The sequence below is a fragment of the Rhinolophus sinicus genome, linkage group LG05 (genome assembly GCF_036562045.2).
Source record: "Rhinolophus sinicus isolate RSC01 linkage group LG05, ASM3656204v1, whole genome shotgun sequence".
NCBI classification, from domain to species: Eukaryota; Metazoa; Chordata; class Mammalia; order Chiroptera; family Rhinolophidae; genus Rhinolophus; species Rhinolophus sinicus.
Genome location: NC_133755.1, coordinates 137,510,215 through 137,529,110, shown reverse-complemented (window position 1 = coordinate 137,529,110; position 18,896 = coordinate 137,510,215). Strand labels below are relative to the sequence as shown.

General features: G+C 44.9%; 1 protein-coding gene across 8 annotated transcripts in view; it reads left to right on the top strand.

Moving 5' to 3' along the window:
• Positions 1 to 16,203, top strand: part of SCML4 (Scm polycomb group protein like 4) — a 96,620-nt gene extending 80,417 nt beyond the window's left edge. For 6 of the 8 annotated variants that reach the window (XM_074333362.1, XM_074333364.1, XM_074333365.1 and 3 more), the window contains 3 exons: positions 3,763 to 4,053; positions 12,238 to 12,383; positions 14,986 to 16,203. In XM_074333362.1, coding sequence (XP_074189463.1) covers positions 3,763 to 4,053; positions 12,238 to 12,383; positions 14,986 to 15,111 — 563 coding nt within the window. In that variant the 3' untranslated portion in view covers positions 15,112 to 16,203. Of the gene's footprint in view, positions 1 to 3,018; positions 3,134 to 3,762; positions 4,059 to 12,237; positions 12,384 to 14,985 lie in introns of all 8 variants that reach the window. The other 2 variants (XM_074333369.1, XR_012496708.1) reach the window with 2 other exon arrangements.
• The last annotated feature ends 2,693 nt before the right edge of the window (positions 16,204 to 18,896 follow it).

Here is an 18,896-nt window from a genome sequence, read left to right as displayed (position 1 = left end):
TATAATAGCCTTTGTCTCAGGTACTATTTGTGAAGATTACATAATTTTGTATCTCAGAAGTACTTATAACACTATCAGGAATATAGTCAGTGCTCAATAAATGTTAACTGTTATGATTCTTCTTATTACATATCATCTCTTTGGGAAAGATTTTAAATAAGAGGCTCAGTTATTTAACTAATTTTCCTCTCTAGATGCAACCCTGCCTGAAAAAAAGGGGTCAAGGCTAGCTTAATGCATTTCAGTGTTAATATACCAACTTCACAATTTTTGCTATGTCACAGTAACACCTATAGACATGTTTACTCAAGATATTCTTTTAAATGAATTAATTTCTTTTAACTTTAGCCTTAAATCATCTTAAGCAATGATATTATATTAGTGAAATCGTAGTTTGATGGGCTAATTACATTTTCTTGATATACACTAAAATATATGACTATAAAAAAATAATGTTCACCCATTTTTGTGTCTTCCAAAAAGACATATGTTCAAGTCCTAACCTTCAGTACCTGTGAATGAGACCTTTTTTGGTAATAGGGTCTCTGCAGATGTAATCAAGTTAAGATGAGGTCATACTGGATTATGGGCCCTAATCCAATGACTGGAATCTTAAAAGAAGAGGGAAATTTAGACACAATCACAGACATAAAGAAAGAACACTGTGTATAGTGGAGGCAGAGAAGGGCAGGATGTGTCTATGGCGAAGGAATACCAAGGATTGTCGGTAACCTTCAGAAGCTAGGAAGAGACAAGGAAGGATCGTCCCCTAGAGCCTTCAGAGAGAACATGGCCCTGCTGACACGTTGATTTCAGACTTGTAGCTTCCAGAACTGTGAAAGAATACATTTCTGTTGTTTTAAGTCACCAACTTTGTGGTAATTTCTGCAGCCTTGGGAAACTAATACACCAAAGCACTACCTAAAATCACCCCCTGTCCCACCAGAGGGACATATGTAACATTTGGGGACATGTTGGGCTGCATGTTCTGAGAAGGTCCTTTTCAGTCCTGTGGTTAATGATGGTGGCCTTCATTGTATCCGTCATTTTTACACTCGTGTATGATGTAAGTGTCAGCGTCCCTATTTATACAGGTGAGGAAAGGTTGCTTTAATACGGTTTGGGCAGATGCAGCTCATCAATTCTGAACGGCACCCTGGTGTGTGCCCCTGACTGTTCTGTTCATGCCCAAGCTTCCTGCGAGCTCCAGGCTGTGCAAAGCTGCTCCTGGGGCTTGGTGATGTCTCCACAACTCCCGAATCACTGGCGCATCTTTTTCTGGGTAGAGAGCTTGGTGCTCTCTTGAGTCAGTTTTACTTTCTGATGAATTCATTTGGATCATAGCCCAGAAGCTGGCTTTTACTACCTTTGATCTCATCCATGGTCGTCAGCAGTTTTTAAACAAATAACGTCCATGTTCCCTTGTTCCCCATTTCCACGTGTCGTCATAGAAGAACAAGCTTCCATCTGCATCTGTAGTTTCCAACTATAGTGCAGATCGGTGAGTTATCTGCATTTTCTACCTTAGACTATCAGAATTACAGGGACATATTTAATTTGGACTTAAAATATTTAATAAACAGAATAAATGCTGTAGTTAAATCTTTTTTGCATTTTTTTATCACGCATCTACATGAAGAATTTATATTTAGTCCTTTATAATCTGAATTTTAATGCCTCTTCTGCATAACAGCTGCCTCAGTGCTAAACTGGCCCAAATGTCTACTCAATAAATATTTATTGAGTGCCGTCTGTATGCCAGACTCTGAGTAGCTTCTTTCTATATACCAAAGTACCTGCCACTGGGGACACAAAAAGGATTAGTGTCCCAGACTAGGGCAACTTTCCAATAAAGGGAATGTAATGACAGCCTTACTGCTTACTGGCTGAGAATGGTGCTGGCCCCTATAGGTGCTCAGTAAATATTAGTTTTCCTCTTCCTCACTCCATTCAGGATCTAGTATCTAGATCCATAGCCTGGTCCTTTTTAGAATCTTCCTACTGATGTCTTCTGACCCAGAGGGAAGAGATGCAATAGAAGCCATTCCTGAAGACGTCTTGCAGCTCTCCACTAGCCACAAAGCACGAGACACAGAGATTGCACAGCCTTAGGCTGCTCAGGTTACTTGTGTCCTAGTGGCCAAAGCACTGTTTTTCAGACTTGACTGTACAACACTCTCAGGACTATGTTCACACCTAACACTGGGTTTCTGCAACAACTTTTAAAAACAGCTTTATTGAGATACAATTCATATATCATACAACTCACCCATTTAAAGTGTACAACTCAATGGTTTTTAATATGTTCACAGGTATGTACAACTATCACCGCAATTGTGGAATGTTTTCAGCACCTCAAAACCCACATACCTTTTAGCTGGTACCTTTTACCCCTTAATCCACCATTAATCCATTTTTTGTCTCTACAGATTTGCATATCCTGGACATTTCCTAAAAATGGAATCACTTAATATATGGTCTTCTGTGGCTGGTGTCTTTCATTTAGCATAGTATTTCCAAGGCTCATTCATGCTGTAGCAGTATCAGTCTTTCATTTCTTTTTATGCCTGAATAATACTCCATTGTATGGGTATACCCCATTTTGTTTATCCATTCATCAGTTGATAGCCATTTTGGATGGTTTCCACTTTTTGCTTATTATGAATAGTGCTTCTGTAAACATTCATGTACAAAATTTTGTGTGGACATGTTTCCATTTTTCTTGTATATACCTAAGAGTGGAGTTGCTGGGTCATATGGTAACTCTATTTTTAATCATTTGAGGAAGAGCCAGACTGTTTTCCAAAGAGGATGCACCATTTTACATTCCCACCAACAGTGTCTGAGGATTCCAATTTCTCTATAGCATCACCAACACTTGTTATCTGACTTTTTGATTATAACTATTCTAGTGAATGTGAAACAGTACCTCATTGTGGTTTTGATTTGCATTTCCCAATGGCTAGTGATGTGGAAATGTTTTCATGTACTTATTGGCCATTTGTATATCTTCAACAGCCTGTAAGATCGACCTTTAAAAGCATAGAAACTCCTGATTGACTTGGGGGGATGAGGCAAGCTGTTGATGAAGTTGGCCGACTCTTCAGGTCCTCTACTCCCTCCTGCACTTTAGGTTGGCTCTTCATCTCACCTGCAGGGTTTGGGGAGGACCACGGGCCGTCCAGATTAGCATCTGTATCTCCAGTTTGTTAGCTTGGGTGGAAGGTTAGTGCCCTCGTGAGTTTTGGGACTAAGAGTGTAGGGAGGAAGCAGCATCGCATCTGTGTCACCACCCAGGTCAAGTTATTTCTCCTAACTCTGGGATATTGTGACTCCGGCTTGAACTCTCCCAAGAATCCCAGGCCAGGTGAGGGAGGCAATGATGGTGGGCAAGAGAAGAGGAGGCAGGGAGATACAGACAAGCTGGCAGAGACTGGGAGGGGCAGAGCCATGGAGGGAGAAAGACCTGCGTGTGCATTTTATTTCCAAGTCATCAATAACCAACATACTCACTTTTCCCTCTAAATACAGAGGGCACGTCACAATGTCTATTATAATGTGCTTGCTTGGTGAGGCAGGTGTCTCCGTTGGCTGAGAGGTTGAGCTACTTGGGATGATTCCGTGGGGTCCGTTCCTCCTCAGCTCGCATCCCCACAGAGAGTGGCCCCCATGACACTGGGGAAGGTTTGCCAAGACTGAGCACCAGGTAGCCCATTGAATGGCTCTCTGATCTCTGCTTCTCTGCCCTGCCTTCTTGCTTAGCAAAAACAGTCACCCCTGAGGAGTGTCTGGTGAACCCTGTGGGCATGAATCGCTACAGCGTGGACCCGTCCGCCTCCGCCTTTAGCCACAGGGGCTCCTTGCCTCCCACCTCCTCGCTGTACTGCAAGAGGCAGAACTCTGGAGACGGCCACCTTGGCGGAGGCCTGGCCAGCACTGCTGGTGGTCCCCGCACCAGCCCCATGTCCTCTGGAGGCCCTTCGGCACCTGGGCTGAGGCCCCCAGGCTCCAGCCCCAAGAGAAACGGGACCTCTCTTGAAGGAAACAGATGTGGTAACGTAATGCATGCACTGGCTCCCCTGTGATTTAACCTCCTCTGCCCGCGCCCTGGGCATATAGGGGAAGGAGGGAACTGTGGCTGTTTGAACATGGGAACACTAGGAAATGAGAAGTTTCCATAAGCCTCCTCATGGATGGTGTTGTTTCTGAAGACAGCTGATGTCAGCTTTTGACATAAGCAAAGAAAATGGTGTATTAGAGCAGGCTAGGCTGTAGGAGTAAGTAGACTCTTCCAAAATGTACAGTGGCTCAAATACAATAGACATTTACTTTTCGCTCAAGAGTCCAAGGTGGGTGTTCCTAGTAGGTGGGTGCACTGCCAGTTCAAGGAGCCGGCTGTGTCCATTCTGTGACTCTGCTATCCCCTAGGCCTCTGTGCCCCAGGCACCTAGTGGGTGGGAAGGGAAAGCACGCTCGCATCCCTAGAGGCCGGAGGTGGTGCACATCACTTCCGCTCACACTGAACTCCACCGGAGTCTGGGAGGTTTAGACCAGCTCTGTGCCAGGAAAATGAAGAACGGTATGTTGGTAGAATTTTCTCTTGCATAGTGGGTAACACTTGCAGGATACAATACCTGGGCAGAACCAGGGTTAAGCAAAATTCCCACAGTGTTGGCTGGAATGCCACTTCTGTCTCACCCATTTCAGACAGTTTGTTGGGATGCAATGCATAAAAGTGCTGTCCTTCTAAGGATAGCTTGGTGTCCATTCTGACTTCTGTTTTTTAAAACAATCATTTTCAAGCTTTAGTATTTTGTTAATGAGTAGAGGCTGTAGAGCATAGTGGATAATCACGTGGACTGCAGAGCTGCACGACCTGGGCTGGAATCCTGGATCTGCCACTTTCTGTGTGACCTTTTGCAAGTCTGAGCTTCTCAGTTTCCTCACCTGTAAAGTTGGAATAATAATTACAGCACCTACTTTATAGGTTTGTTGGGAGAATTAAATACATTCATATGTGTATTTAGTACAAGGCCTGGGACATAGTAAGAGCTCAGTAAATGTTAGAGTTACAGATCACGTGAACACACCTCTCAATAGGTCACAGCCTATCAACTCCACAGTGATAACTGCTGAAGAAAAGAGACTCAGACCAAGGAAGAAGGGAGGTTTCACCAGGCCCCTCCACAGCCTCCCAGAGGGCTGCGTCTTCTTTGACAAGACACAGTTCTGTCCTGAGCCTCTGATCTCTCTACCAATAGCCCTGACAAGCCATAGCGATGAGCTGTTTTGTATGATCCAAGGTCCTCCGCACACTCTCCTCAAAGAGCCTCACCCATCCCAGATAAGCCTCGGCAGACAGAGAATGGAGAGGCGAGCAGGGGCCCTCGACAGGGAGGCAATTCTGAGGGGCAGGGCACAGATGCTGTCAGCCAGGGGGCTCTTGCCAAATGTAGGCACCCTGCAGACCACTCCTTGACATTGTCAGGCAGAACCATCAGCCAGGCAGAAGATTTGAGTGAGCAGAGCCCATTTTCCAAAAGGGAGAGACATTGTTCCAGCTGATTTCTAAGAACAAGGGAAGGGAACAAGATCTGAAACAAACCAACATCTTAAACTAAACGAGGGGGCAGCATTTATTTCCTAGGTTTATCCCCAGAGTTAGCATAACACCTGGCATATAGTAGGTGTTCAATAAACATTCGTTATCTCTTTGCCCCCTGCCCCCCACAGTGCCTCATGCCCTCATGTTGTCCCTGGTTGTCAAAACCCTCATCCTGGTGTCCCTCTGCCTTTTACATTTCTCTTTCTCTCAACCTCTTCTCAACCCAATTCCCATTTGCTCAGGGTGGTGACTACAAGACACCATGCTAATTGAATTGACTCATAATTCTAAGAATGTTGCCACTTTTTAAGAAGGAGGTATTTATTCTCTCCCCCATTCAAGTTGGTGAAATCTCAGGCCCTATTTCTTAAGTGTAAGATTTCAAGCGGTAGAAGGAAGACACGATTTGGATGGAGAGAACTTGTATCACTCTCAGAATTGTCTGCTCCATCCCAGTCCATCTGGTGTCCTGGATGAGGGGAACCCAGGACCCATCAGAGGGGTCTCTACATGTTCCCCTCCATCAGTCCTTTGCTGCCTCTTTCCAGTGGGGCCCTGGGATGTCCTTCCATCCTAGCTTCAACCACCTTCCCGTCCTTCATTTTCAGCTCTACCTCAGACCTGTTCTCCTGGAATTAGACCCTGATCTGCTGTCACAGTACTCTGCCAGCAGGAGGCCCAGACCCTTGCTTGGAACCATCTCTGGAAAAGCCCTCTCTGCTAGAGCTTTGGTTGTACCCTGAAGAGCCCCAATAGCTCAAGACCTTTGCCTCTCAGAATCTTGGATGAGATCAGAGAAACAGCCTTCTGCCCTCCACTCCAAGCAAACCATTAACTATATCCTGAATATGGATTGTCTCTTTTACAACTTAGAAATATTAGTGAGGACCTGGCCTGATGCCCTGAAAATTAGAGTTGTTCATACTTACCCTGGCCTCCTGCTGTCTTGATATATCAGCCACCCCTTAGGGCTGTGGGATGTCCAAAATCACACAGCCACCCAGCCTCCTTGGAAGAAAGCTGCTGCAGGATATAACAGTTAAAATTCATTATTGAGCCTTTGTGACATACTGAAGAAAAATGAAATTACTCACCCTTTATAGGTGCATGAACTCTTTAATGCTCCAAAAATTCCTTTTAACCTGTGCCTTCTTCAGGCTGCTAAATGAAACAACACCAGAAAGAGTCAGCCAGCCACGCACATTCTCAGCATCAAGATGAAGGAAGGAGGTGGGAGAATAAGGGGACAGAGGGCAGTGCCAGCATCTCTGAAAGAGGTTTCCATTTCTGCTTACATCTCATTTCCCAGAATTTAGTCACATGGCCACTAGCAGCAAGGAAAGCTGGGAAATATGGTTCCAATCCCAAGCAACCCTGATGGCAGCTGTAAATCAGAGATTCTATTACAAAGGAAGAAGTAGCAAAAAACTACTGGGTAGTCAACTGGCAGTCTCAGCCACACCTTCCAATCAGATGTGTTCATTTTCTCCTATTTCCTCCTCTGGCCTTTTTATTTCCTCATCTCTAATACTTCCTCCCTCCTGTCCCATAGTAGGAACCACTCTCACTCGTATTTGAATCTTCTGCAGCCCCAGAAAAGGACCCTCCTTGTTTGAGACAGGTACTAAATAGCTGTTTATTGATCACCTACTATAGGCCAGACTTTTTCTACACATTTCCTATCACTTATTATGTTATATTTTATAATCTATTATTATAGTAGGTGTATATTATTAGAGTAGGTATTATTATATTCAATTTACAGATAAAGAACGTGAAGATCAAGAGATGGTCAGTCAAGTGTTGAGTCAGGATTTGACTTCAACTGGCTCCAAAGACCCTGTCTTTCAAAACGACTGCAGGGATTTTCAAACCATGTGCAGTGGGCTTCAAGCGGTCCCTCTGCAGTTCTAGGGGATGGGAGCAAACAGGACTCTTTAACCAGGGCCTTTTACCTTTGCAGAGTAGGGTTCTACATATGCTTTACTTGAACAAATTTTGCCCAGGTAAACTCGTTTGGAAACCATGGAGATAAGCCATGCTGAACTGAGTAGCAGTATATTAAGGAAAGAGAGAAAGCCATTGGCGTCCTTACCCATTTGTCACTTAGCTAGCTGCCAGTCTGGTGTCTGCTGTGGGCCTCTGGGAGGGCTATTAAGTTTTTCCTCCACCCGAAGAACTGCTCAGTATAGCTCTGAAATTGCATCCCAAGTGAAAGCAGTCGGTATTAAGGAACTATACCTCTTTAAGAGGGTTTGACCCAAGTCATAAGTCCTGGAAGGGACCTAGAAATCGATTTCCCCCCATGGTGCTAATCAACATGGTTTAAAACCACAGAAGCCAGAAAACTGCATAAGGCTGCAGGCAGGCAGGTAGGTATCCATGACGTGACAAACTTCTTAGCCTTGTGTCTCATGTAAATACTTACCCTGACCTCCTGCTGTCTTGATATATCATACCTATCACCGCTGCCAGTGGACTCAGAGGGATGTATTCACAGGACACATTTCCCTAGTTTTTACTGATACTCAGGTGAAAATATGAGAGCTCTGTCCTGTCACTGATCCAAGACATAATTACTAAGAGCTATAAAGAGTTTTCGGACAACAAAAGCTTCCTGACTCTTGCATTTAACGGGACATGCTTAGAATTCCCAAACATAACTAGATCCAAGCTTCGGAATAAAGAAACAAAGTAAATCTGATGTTGTTGTTACCACCCAAATACTTCCATGGGTTGGAGTTTGCTTCCACAGGGTATGGCTTTGGGTGATAGAGACAATTCAGTCAGAAAAAGAATGGGAACAGTGCTCTATGTGAGGGCAGTGGGATGAGCAGAGGTGTGGGAGGGACTTATCCATTTGGGGGAAAGAAAAGAGTTTGTGCAGTGATGCTGAAGGAAATTGTTCTGGGAGATTTGGGATCCATGTCAAGCAGACTGGGCTTTAGTCTGTGGAAACCAGACATTTCTCAGGGAAATGAGCTGATGGCCACGAGATTTAGTAAGATGAATCTACTGGCCATACGGAATGACATGCAATAATAAGAATAGCAACTACCTTTTGATAAATTCTTACTGTTTAAGGATTTACATTATCCCATGTAATCCTCACAACATGGTAAGTGTTTGACAGGTGAGGCAGCTAAGACTCAGAGCAGTTTTGGTCAGTCCTAGCCAGCAGACACTCACTGAGCCCAATGTGCCAGGGCCTCTTCTCAGGTATAAGGATGGAGCTGTGAGCAAGACAGATGTGGGCTCTGTTCTCTAACAGGGTATACATTCCAGAGAGACAGATGTTAACAATTGCGCAAACTTAATTGCTATTGTGACTATTGCTCCACAATTGGATGCGATGAATCAGATAGGGAGGGAGTCACTGAGCCTATTCTGGGGAGTCAGGAAAGGCTTCCTGGAGAAGTGATAGTGGAACCAGCTGGAAGGGGAAGCAGAAGTTGGCCGGACTGGGCAGTGAGGAGAAGGGACGGCTGGAGGCTTCCTGGCACAGATCAAATTGTTTGCCCAGAGGTCACAGTGTCTGTGGAGACAGAGAAGGAATTCAGCCCAGCTTTGCCTCCCTTCAGGCTTGCGGTGTCTCCTCTCTAGAGGCGTCCCCTCTTTTCATACAGGCGTGTCAGCGGGTCTTGAAGGAATAAACGAAAAATCTGATCAAAATCTAAGGATTGGTCAGGCTCTCTTCTATCTCCCATCTCCCTCACCTTATAGTGTCTCAAAAATTCTTGCAATCGAAATAATGAAAACCACACTGTTTCAAACTACCTGCTGTTGCCCAGATTGTGGGTTAGCCTGGGTACCTCATATACTCTGCATATGGCGTTGTTTCCAGGAAGGGTGCATTCTTTGGGGACCAGGTCACCAGGAGGAGCTGAGAACACTCCCCTCCCCTTGCCTTCACTCCTATGTCTCCCTCCCAACCCAGCTCCAGCTGCCGGAGAGGTTGAGAGGGCCAAGGGGGATTTCCAGACAGCCTGAAGAAGGACATGCAGGGGTCCCTTTAGGACACTGACAGGCTTCCCTGCAAGAGGCTTGTCAGGCTCCAGCCCTAATCCATATCTTCACTTGAATCTTACAATACTCTTGAGAAACAAGATGAAGAAAGTGAGGCCCGTAGAGAATGATCAGGGCCAGAAAGGGCCAGAAGCCTGGCTGTTGACTCTTCAGTGGGCTTCGCACATGGACACACTGACGAGGCTTTCAGATGCATGAGCAGCTAACTCCCTCAGTGTGGCACAGGACAGCCTGTGGTGTGAAGGGACCATACTGTGTCATAAGTGGAAGGGACCTTAGCGAGCCTTCCTAGCTCCCTCATTTCACATCCGGGAAGCACAAAGATGCTCACATAGCTGGTGGGTGGTAGGGATTTCTGACCTCCAGCTCATTGCTCATTCCATTCTTCATATGACTTTATCGTTAGCTAAAAAGTTTTCTCCGAATTACAAATGTGCAAAAGGATATTATGTATGTGCTTGTGGGTTATGTGTGAGACAGAGAGAAACTCAGAGACCTCAGTACAAGTCCCTGTGCTGTGAAAACGTTGGGGATTGCTTTAAATCCTGATTCATAGTCATTCCGCTCCTGGGGAATGCCAGAAATGATAAAAACTATCTTTACAACTGGGTTTCACTTTTCACATGTCTCTGGAAGCTCCCAGGAAATGGACATGACCATACACATAGTTCTCCACTTTGTGGCTGGAGAATGCCACCTTCATAAAGGCATTTGGCAAACACTCTGCATGCTCTGTGCTTTAGGAGCAAGATTTTTATCACATCCATCACGTCTTACCAATGTCCAGTCATATCTGCCTGGCCTGACTGTCAGATGCTGGGCGCATCTGTCTTCCTGACACCTTCACCGCAGCTGGAGGGGGGCTAGTGTTTTTATTATCTCTGTGAGCAGGGATCACGGCAAAAGCTTTACAAACCTACCACTGGAAAGTTCCATTTCTCTTCCTTCTAGAGCGAGTTTATGTGCTTTGGATCTTGAGCAACTCCCGAGGTGTGAGAGGCTTCCTGCTTGCTGCTGTCTGTCTTGTATGACTAAAAGGCCCCCTCAGAGAGGCTTCTCGAGCTAGTCCTGGTGGCTGCTTTCCAGCCTGAAAAAGGGAAAGATGCCCTCAGCAAGCCTGAGGCCTCGGAGTGGAACCCTTCCCTCCATGGCCATCACTTGGAGCGCCCCCTCTGTAAAGACAAACCGCACCCTTGCTCACCCAATGTCTGGGCCTATTGGAAAGTTGTTCCCCCGACTGTGCTGGAAGGAACTTAGGCTCCCATGGATGAGGCTGTGAATCGGTCTGGTATTTATCCTTCCTACCAAATATAGGAAATTAAATTTGACCTCTGCTCTCATCACTCTAAAATCATTCTTGGCACTGAAGACTTCCAGCCTTTGTAATCAGAGCATCTATTATCACCCTGATTAACGCAGAAGTTCCAATGGGCGGGATACAGAAGCGAACGGGATTTCCATGAGGCGCGTCCCCATGTTGAGTGCAGATGTCTTTAAATGTAGTGAAATCATCTCTAATAAGCATGCACCAGCATTCAGAAGGCTCCAGGGGGCATGAACAGTTTCCTGGCAAAATGTCCCATGCCAAACCACCTTAGGGGACCCTTCCAGGTCCAACAAGGAAAAGTCAGGGAAAATCTCCAAGTAAATCCAGTTCTCAACCAAACCATTTTTAGGACAGAGTCGGAAATGTGATGCTGTACATTTCTCAGCACTGATGGAAAACTGTGCACTTCTCAAACATTAAAAAGAGGACAAGAGACAGCAGAGAACCACTGCTCTGAGATTAAAGAAGGGAAAGGGAAGTGCCGGCTTCTCCACTTCTAATTTAGGATTATAATGTGGGCAAGCAGTTTCATTGTGCAGAGCTTAGACTTTTTTCTGGCCTGAGAATAGGATTAAGGATTACCCACACAGGCTTTTGTATAAGTTATTCATACTGTTTCTGCAAAGTACGTTGACTTATTTTACAATGATTGAGCCCATATTTACAAATATATTTACTTAGAGCCATGGAGGAGGCAATGAATAAAGACCCCGTAACGCGAGGATCCCGTTTTTCACCAAACACTTTGTCCAGGATCTGGTCCAGAAGAGATGCTCAGTAGATGCTTATGGAATTAACGAGGGGGGGGGGGAGATGAAAAAGATCATCCTCTAGAAAGTAAAATCTAACTGGAGGTTATAGACGAGTACATGCATAATGGTAACGCAAGGCGGACTATGGAAAGCATCGTAAGATAGGATCAAACAAAGGTTTAGGAGTTAAAAATTAAGGAAGGTGATGTCTAGATGGCAGGAAGGACACAGAAATACTGCCTGGGAAGGGGTTTCCCGGGGCTTTGATGGCTGGTGGAACTTCTGTGGAAAGGAGGAAGGGTAACTGCCTTCTAGAGGGAAGCAAAAGTATCAGGTGACGGTGGAGACGAGAAGGGGAACATTCAGTCACAAGCAGCATGCGGCCCCTCACAGCCTTTCTGTGTCACAGGAGGCCACTCAGGCCACCACCTTGGACTCAAGGGCCCATGGGAGTAGGCAGCAGAGGTAGGCACTGAGCCCCTCATCCTGCTGTCTAACCGTCTCCCTCTCTGTGCTGACCCATCCAGCCTCAAGCCCTTCTCCAGATGGGCAGGACTCCAGGCGGCCAAGGAGCAGGAACCCCTCCACCTGGACCGTGGAGGATGTGGTCTGGTTTGTGAAAGACGCCGACCCGCAGGCTCTGGGGCCTCATGTGGAGCTCTTCAGAAAGCATGTAAGCATGTGTCAGGCCTGCGGGGGTGGGGGAGGGGGCAGGCAGGGACAGGAGGGTTGGGGGAGGCATGGAAGGAGGGTGAGGTTCGGGGAGCTGTGAACTGTGGCGGGGGAGGGCGAGTGGGTCTGAACTAAGCTCTGGAAGCACCACTCAAGGGAAGCCGGTTGGAACCACAGGCTTCTTAGAGCACAACCACCACTTGGTTTTGTTTTTAAGGGATATTTGTCCCATCTGTTACATCATTTGGCCTTTAACAGGAGTGCCTGTTTTCCTGCTCATCCATCCATTTGTCTGTGCATTCAACAAATATTTATAGCACACATACCCTATGCCAGGCCAACTATCAGTGCCTATTCCTAAACTGTGTGAGGATTAAATGAGGAAATGCATGCAATGTTTCAGCGTGGTGCCTGGCTCGTAGATAGCCTCCAGTTAGCAGGCATTCTTATAATTATTTAGGCGATTCTAAAAATATATAAAGACAGTAAAAAAAAAAAAAAAAAAAAGATAAGAATTACCTGCCAAGCTTACTATATCAGTTTTTTATTGGTCCTGCAACCAGTTACCACAAGTGTCGTGGTTTACAACAACACAAATGTATTACCTTACAGTGGGATGGGTCAGATGTCTGAGAGGGCTCTCACTGGGTGGGGGCCAAGGTGCTGGCAGGGCTGACATTCTTTCTGGAGGCTCAGGAGAGAATTTGTTTCCTTGCCTTTTCCAACATCTAGGTCCACCTTTATTTCTTGGCACGTATCTCTCCCCCTCTTTATCCTCAAAACCTATAACATCAAATGGGGTCCTTCTCAGACTGCTGACTCTTTAGTTCTTTCTTTGGATTTCTTCTTCCACTTTTAAGGACTCTGTGATTACATTGCCCTCTCCCCCAAATAATCCAGTATACTCTCCCTATTAGTACTAAGTTCAGCGGATTAGCAGCCTTAATTTCATCTGCAATCAGAATTCCCCTTTTCAGGTAACCTAACATATTCACAGGCTTGGAGGATTAGGACATATGGGGGGAAGGAGAAGGGGCATTCTTCTGCCTACCGCAGTTACCGTTATTTTTTTCCTTCCCATCTTGTTTTATTTGGTGATTCTGTTGTAGAAATCATACTCTCAGATCAGGGGAGGATCCTCGTCTAACCTGACACTCACGTTTTATTCGGGATATAGTTGACCTCACCCAACAACGGGGCCTGAAGAGCAAGAGCCATAGAGTAGGTTATGTTTAGACAGAGCTAGGTGGAAGGTGCCTGGCTGTCTTCCACAATGGCAGGAGACGGTGGAAGTCTAGGGGTGGGGTGAGGAAAGAACACTTTGCAATAAGGACCCCGGGAGAGCCCACAGATGAGATTTGTCCACTCTGCCATTTCGCCAAAGACATGGAGAGGGAGTGACACAGAGTAGGTGCTTTATCAGTACTGACTGGAGACTGGCTAGACAGATGAGAGGAGCTGCTGACCCTTGCACAGTTATATGAGTCCCGTAATCATGCCTCTTTTCCCCACCTGAGTGCTCCAAATTTCTACCCTTTGTTTCTAGTGACCTGAAAATAACATTATAGGTAAATAAGGAAACCCAGCCTAACTAGGTTCATGAATTCAACATGTATTCTGGTGGGTTACCATTTTCAGAGACAAATGGAAGCAATGCCAGCACTCAAGGGATTGGCATCCCCTTCGTGTTTCTTTGTGTTAAACCCTGGGATGAAGCAGGTACATTATTTAGTTTACACCACACAGCATTACTGACGGCAAAAAACAAACACAAACAAAAAACCACTTGAAACCCCTCCCCCGCCCACACACACACAGAGTGTAACTAGCAGTCTGGTAATCAGCCAAAGGTAGGTGAGCTTACCAAGAAAAGAAACAGGAGATTAGGGTGATGGATAGAAGTCAGGGCCTTATACCAGCTCCTAGAATGGAAAGGGAACCACTAGTTTCAGGGTCTAATGATGACATTTTTTCTTAGTCCCTTCAGGCTGCTATAACAAAGTACCATGGACTGGCTGGTTTATGAACAACAGCAATTTATTTCTCAGTTCTGGAGGCTAGATATCTGAGATCAGGGTGCCAGCATGGTCTGCTTCTGGTGAGAGCCCCCTTCTCAGCTGCAGACTGCCATCTTTTCATTGTATAAGGGCACTAATCCCATTCATGAGGACCCTACCATCATGACCTAATTACCCCCCAAAGTCTCCACCTCCAAATACCATTATCTGGGAGGCTAGGATTTCAACATATGAATTTGGTGGGAGGCACAAACATTCAGTTCTTGCACATTTCTTGCTCCTTTAGCCCTAGATTGGATGAGGAGATAAACATCATATGGGGGATATTAGGACCATAGCTGGGGTTATGTTTGATTCCTTCAATCAGGAGAGAGCAGGGATATGAAAGATCCAGTATATTAAAATGACCCAAAAGTATTTTTGCTTTATCTTTTTAAGAAGATCTTGCTTGGGATTAAGAGAATGTGTATCTAAGTAAATCCATATTCCATTACCTCATCTCCTGCCCACACTTTAACTGCAGCCATTATTTGATTACTCTGACCATCTTCTGGGTTTTATTTTTCTCTGATCCTGTTCCACCAGGAGATTGATGGGAATGCTCTCTTGTTGCTGAAGAGTGACATGATCATGAAATACTTGGGCCTGAAACTGGGACCTGCACTGAAACTCTGCTACCATATTGACAAACTGAAGCAGGCCAAGTTCTGAAGGTTTTTAAAAGACAGAAGCAAAATCCAGACAGCAGATCTCAAGATCATCTTCTGCCTTACCAACATCCAGCCACCATCACAAAATAGATTCTCTTCGTAAAAACAACAGCCACAAAGACTTGTTTTTTTTTATAAAACTCGTGCATCTTTGCCTTTTAAAAAAAATTCAACATGGCCCCCTTTGAATGGCTCCTTTGTGTTAATGATTTGCAAAAAAATAACAACAACAAAAAAGCCTATTATTTTAAACATTCCTAATAGGTTGGTTGCCCTTAGAGCGGGTCCTATTCTTACAATGAGAGAGTGGGGAGCTGAATTCTATCACCCAGGAAGAAGCCTGAGTGTTCCATGGATGTGAGAAGAAGGACCTTTGTCTCTGCAGGTCTTGTGGGGATGCCCACTGTAGCACCACCTGTCTTTGACTCTGACCCGGGGACCTATCATTGTGAGCCTTGCTTGATTCAGCTCTGGAAGCTGTCTTTTGAGGATAAATGTCTCCTCACCTTGCACTATCTGGAAAACTTGAATTCTTTTGCTCTCTGAAAGAGAAGAAAAACTGTGTTGCCCCACTAGAGGGCAGACTGCTAATGAAATTTCAGGACCCTCGCTGCAGTAGCCTGATAATTCTGTACTCAGTGGATGGGTTAGGGTTTCTGTGAACAAGATCTAGCCTACACAGAGATAGGGAATTTATTCCACAGTCAACACCACAGGTTGCAACTTGGGAAGACCTAATTACCTCCCAAAGGTAAATGGGAAGAAACCGTCTTCTAGAAGTTCTAGTTCATATCCGATCATTATTACTGACTGAGATACACAAGCAGCAAAAGCAAGAATTTGAAAATACGTTCTTCCCAGATGGGGCTTTGGAGTTCCTTCCCTTCCAGAATCCTTGCTGAGGTGTCAAGGTGATGGCACGCTGAAGAGTTTTAGTGACATTTAGCCATGGGTGTTTCTTTGACAAAGAAGAAGAATGTGTCTCAGCGAAGCCTTGAAATGGGACTGTTGATTTCTAGTTACATTGCTGGGTTATGTAGTTGTATCTGTGGCTAATTTTTCTAGTCTCAGCAAATACACAGACATGCTATTATTGGATTTAATTTAATTTACATGTAAAATAGGTTTTCCTTCCTCACCGTGGAGTAATAGAAAAAAAAATTGATTTTCTACCCCTTTGCATCTGTGTCCAGGGAAGGATGATGCATCCACAATGTACTAGGCAGAAGGGCAACCTCGCCTCCATTCTTCTTTTATTCCTCTACTTTCTCTCTTTTTTTCTTCCTCCCTCACTGAACAGAAAACATATCTTCAAAATGAATTCACCTTTACCATGGGCATATCCTCTTCCTTCAAAAAACATCCATAATGTTGGAGGTGAGGAGATGAATACTGGACTTTGGGATCTCTGGGAGGGTAGGGACCAAAAAAAGAATCTCAGGACCTCCCTTGGCCCAAATACAAGTAGAAAAGTCACGCCTACCTCGGGGATGCAGCCTGAGCAGGGGTCTCGGCTGGAGAGTGGAGCAGGGTGGGATTTCAGCCCCCACACCCCTCAACCAGGTGCCCTTGTGCAGGAAATGACCTGTACACACTTGAGGGAAGCCCTGGGTAGATTTGCATATCGATCCTCTATACATCAGTCAGAACTTAAATGAAGATCATAAGAAATATTCCATGCCATGCTGTCAGACCCACTTTGATGAGTGGTATTTGAGAAAACACATCATTGCAAAATCGCTTTTAGACACACAAATGGTCGCTGGACTTAAAGTGTGACAGAGAAGGGAAGGAGGAGAACTTTCTAAACCTGCTCACTGAATTGAGCTCGAATTATCAGGTAGTGGGAGAGCTTGATGTCTTTTGGTTTCGGCACCTGACAAAACTACCCTGAGTCAGGCCTTGAGACCAAATCTTCAAGATTTCGAAGTGATAAATTGTCCTTCAAAGTTTGTTAACCGTAAATGCTCACTACTGGTCTGGAGTCAGGTACTGTCCCACAAAAAGCCACAGATAGTTTCTGTATTCAGAACTGCCAATGTGAAAACAGTGAGATCCAAAAACCCCACACCCATGTTTTTCAGCCCGTGTTTCTGCTTCACCCTCAAACTTGTGGTGCCTCTTCCATCAACATATACCTCATTTAGAGACTTTCAAAATGTCCCAACCACCCTCACTAGCGCCTCCCTCACTGCAAAAACTTGAACATTGGTGTTCCCAAATTAAAATCATCCCAAACAATGTCAAAGAGATGCTTTGAGTAGTTTTCAGAGGAGAGATATTCCCATCTCAAGTCTAGGAGAAACCTGGATCTGTGTTCACGTGTAACTGCTCCCACAGAGGTGATACCTCATTTTGCATTCAGTTTGAAGCAGGACAGATTGTTGAAGCCATGATATTTAAGGTTTGACTTTTTTAAAAAAAAAATCTCATTACTCTTAAAACAAATGATGCTGTATCAGAGAATAACCTGGGGAAGAAATTCTTCCTTGCCTGTTTTTGCACTGGAATGCAATTAGCCAACCAAATTATCGTAGCAATACTGCAATTATAATTAATTTTCACCCTTTTCAAAAATCTTGTCAAATCAGGCAGCTAAATAGCTGAGCAAATGTAAAACGTGTCAGGCCATTTCCTCTAAACAGAGTTGAAAGAGTCAGGCCATGTGTGTCACTCTCCTCAGAATGTGAGCTTACACTTCTACAGATATGGTACTTGTTATTCCATTGCAGTGGCTTTGCTGCAGGCTGTGGTGAATAACGCTATTGTTTTGCATAATTCCAAATTAGAGAGAGAGAGAGAGAGAGAGAGAGAATTCATGTTCCAAACATTTTCAATTACCCTGATCTGTTAAACTTTTTAAGACTCCAGAGGCAATTCCATTGCCTAAGGTATTTTAAATCTTTTATAAAGCCCATTTTCCTTTCGTGAAGACCTCAGGTAAAAGGTGTGTGTGTGTGTGTGTGTGTGTGTGTTCCCTGACACTGTGGTTGGAAGAGCCTTAGGAAGTGGCTGGGAGTGTGTCAGCTGTTACATGTGCTTGGTTTACTAGGCCTCCCCAGCTTTGTAACAGAGGCAGAACCTGCTCGAGGCTGTTACTACTAGGTAGCCCCTCCAATGGCCAGCAGGGTATACCCTGGAGACAGCTGGGGGACAGTTCTGGGGTTCTGAGTCTGCCACACTCAGGTGATGACTGGACGTGCCAAGCAGAGGCACCATCTGAGTGAGGAGAGAAGCCAAGCAAGGGAGCCCAGTGGGACAGCAGCAGCCGTCTCGAGCACCTTGGTTAGTGCTCGCCAGAGGGTACCTGGGACTCCCATCATTTCCCTTCAGCAGGGCTGCCAACGTTTTTTCCTGTCAGTAGGAAAAAGGAGTGAAGAGCTCCTCAGAACCAAATATATTAAAATGCATTGGGAAGGAACACTGAGCTAAGGTTGGTTTGCTTGAGAAGGAAACCAGTAAGGGAAGGAAGACAAACTATAAATTTCTTATGAAAACAATAAAAGAGTGCCTCTTCTAACAGTCCCAACCCTTTAAGCTGCAATAACCTATTTTTGTATGTGTGTCCTGTATGGAATATTTCTTACTTTTTAGAAATTAAAACTATTTTTTAAGTTATTGTTTGAGACTGTTATAGGAGAATTTTGTCATATCTCTGAAGATAGTTGGAAATGCCCAAAGGTGACTAAGGACTCGACTTTAGTCCTTGCCAAAAGGTCTTGAAAGATGGAAATAGTCTGCTTTTTTCCTAAAGAAATAGCCAGGTTTTCATATGTGTGAGCAGAT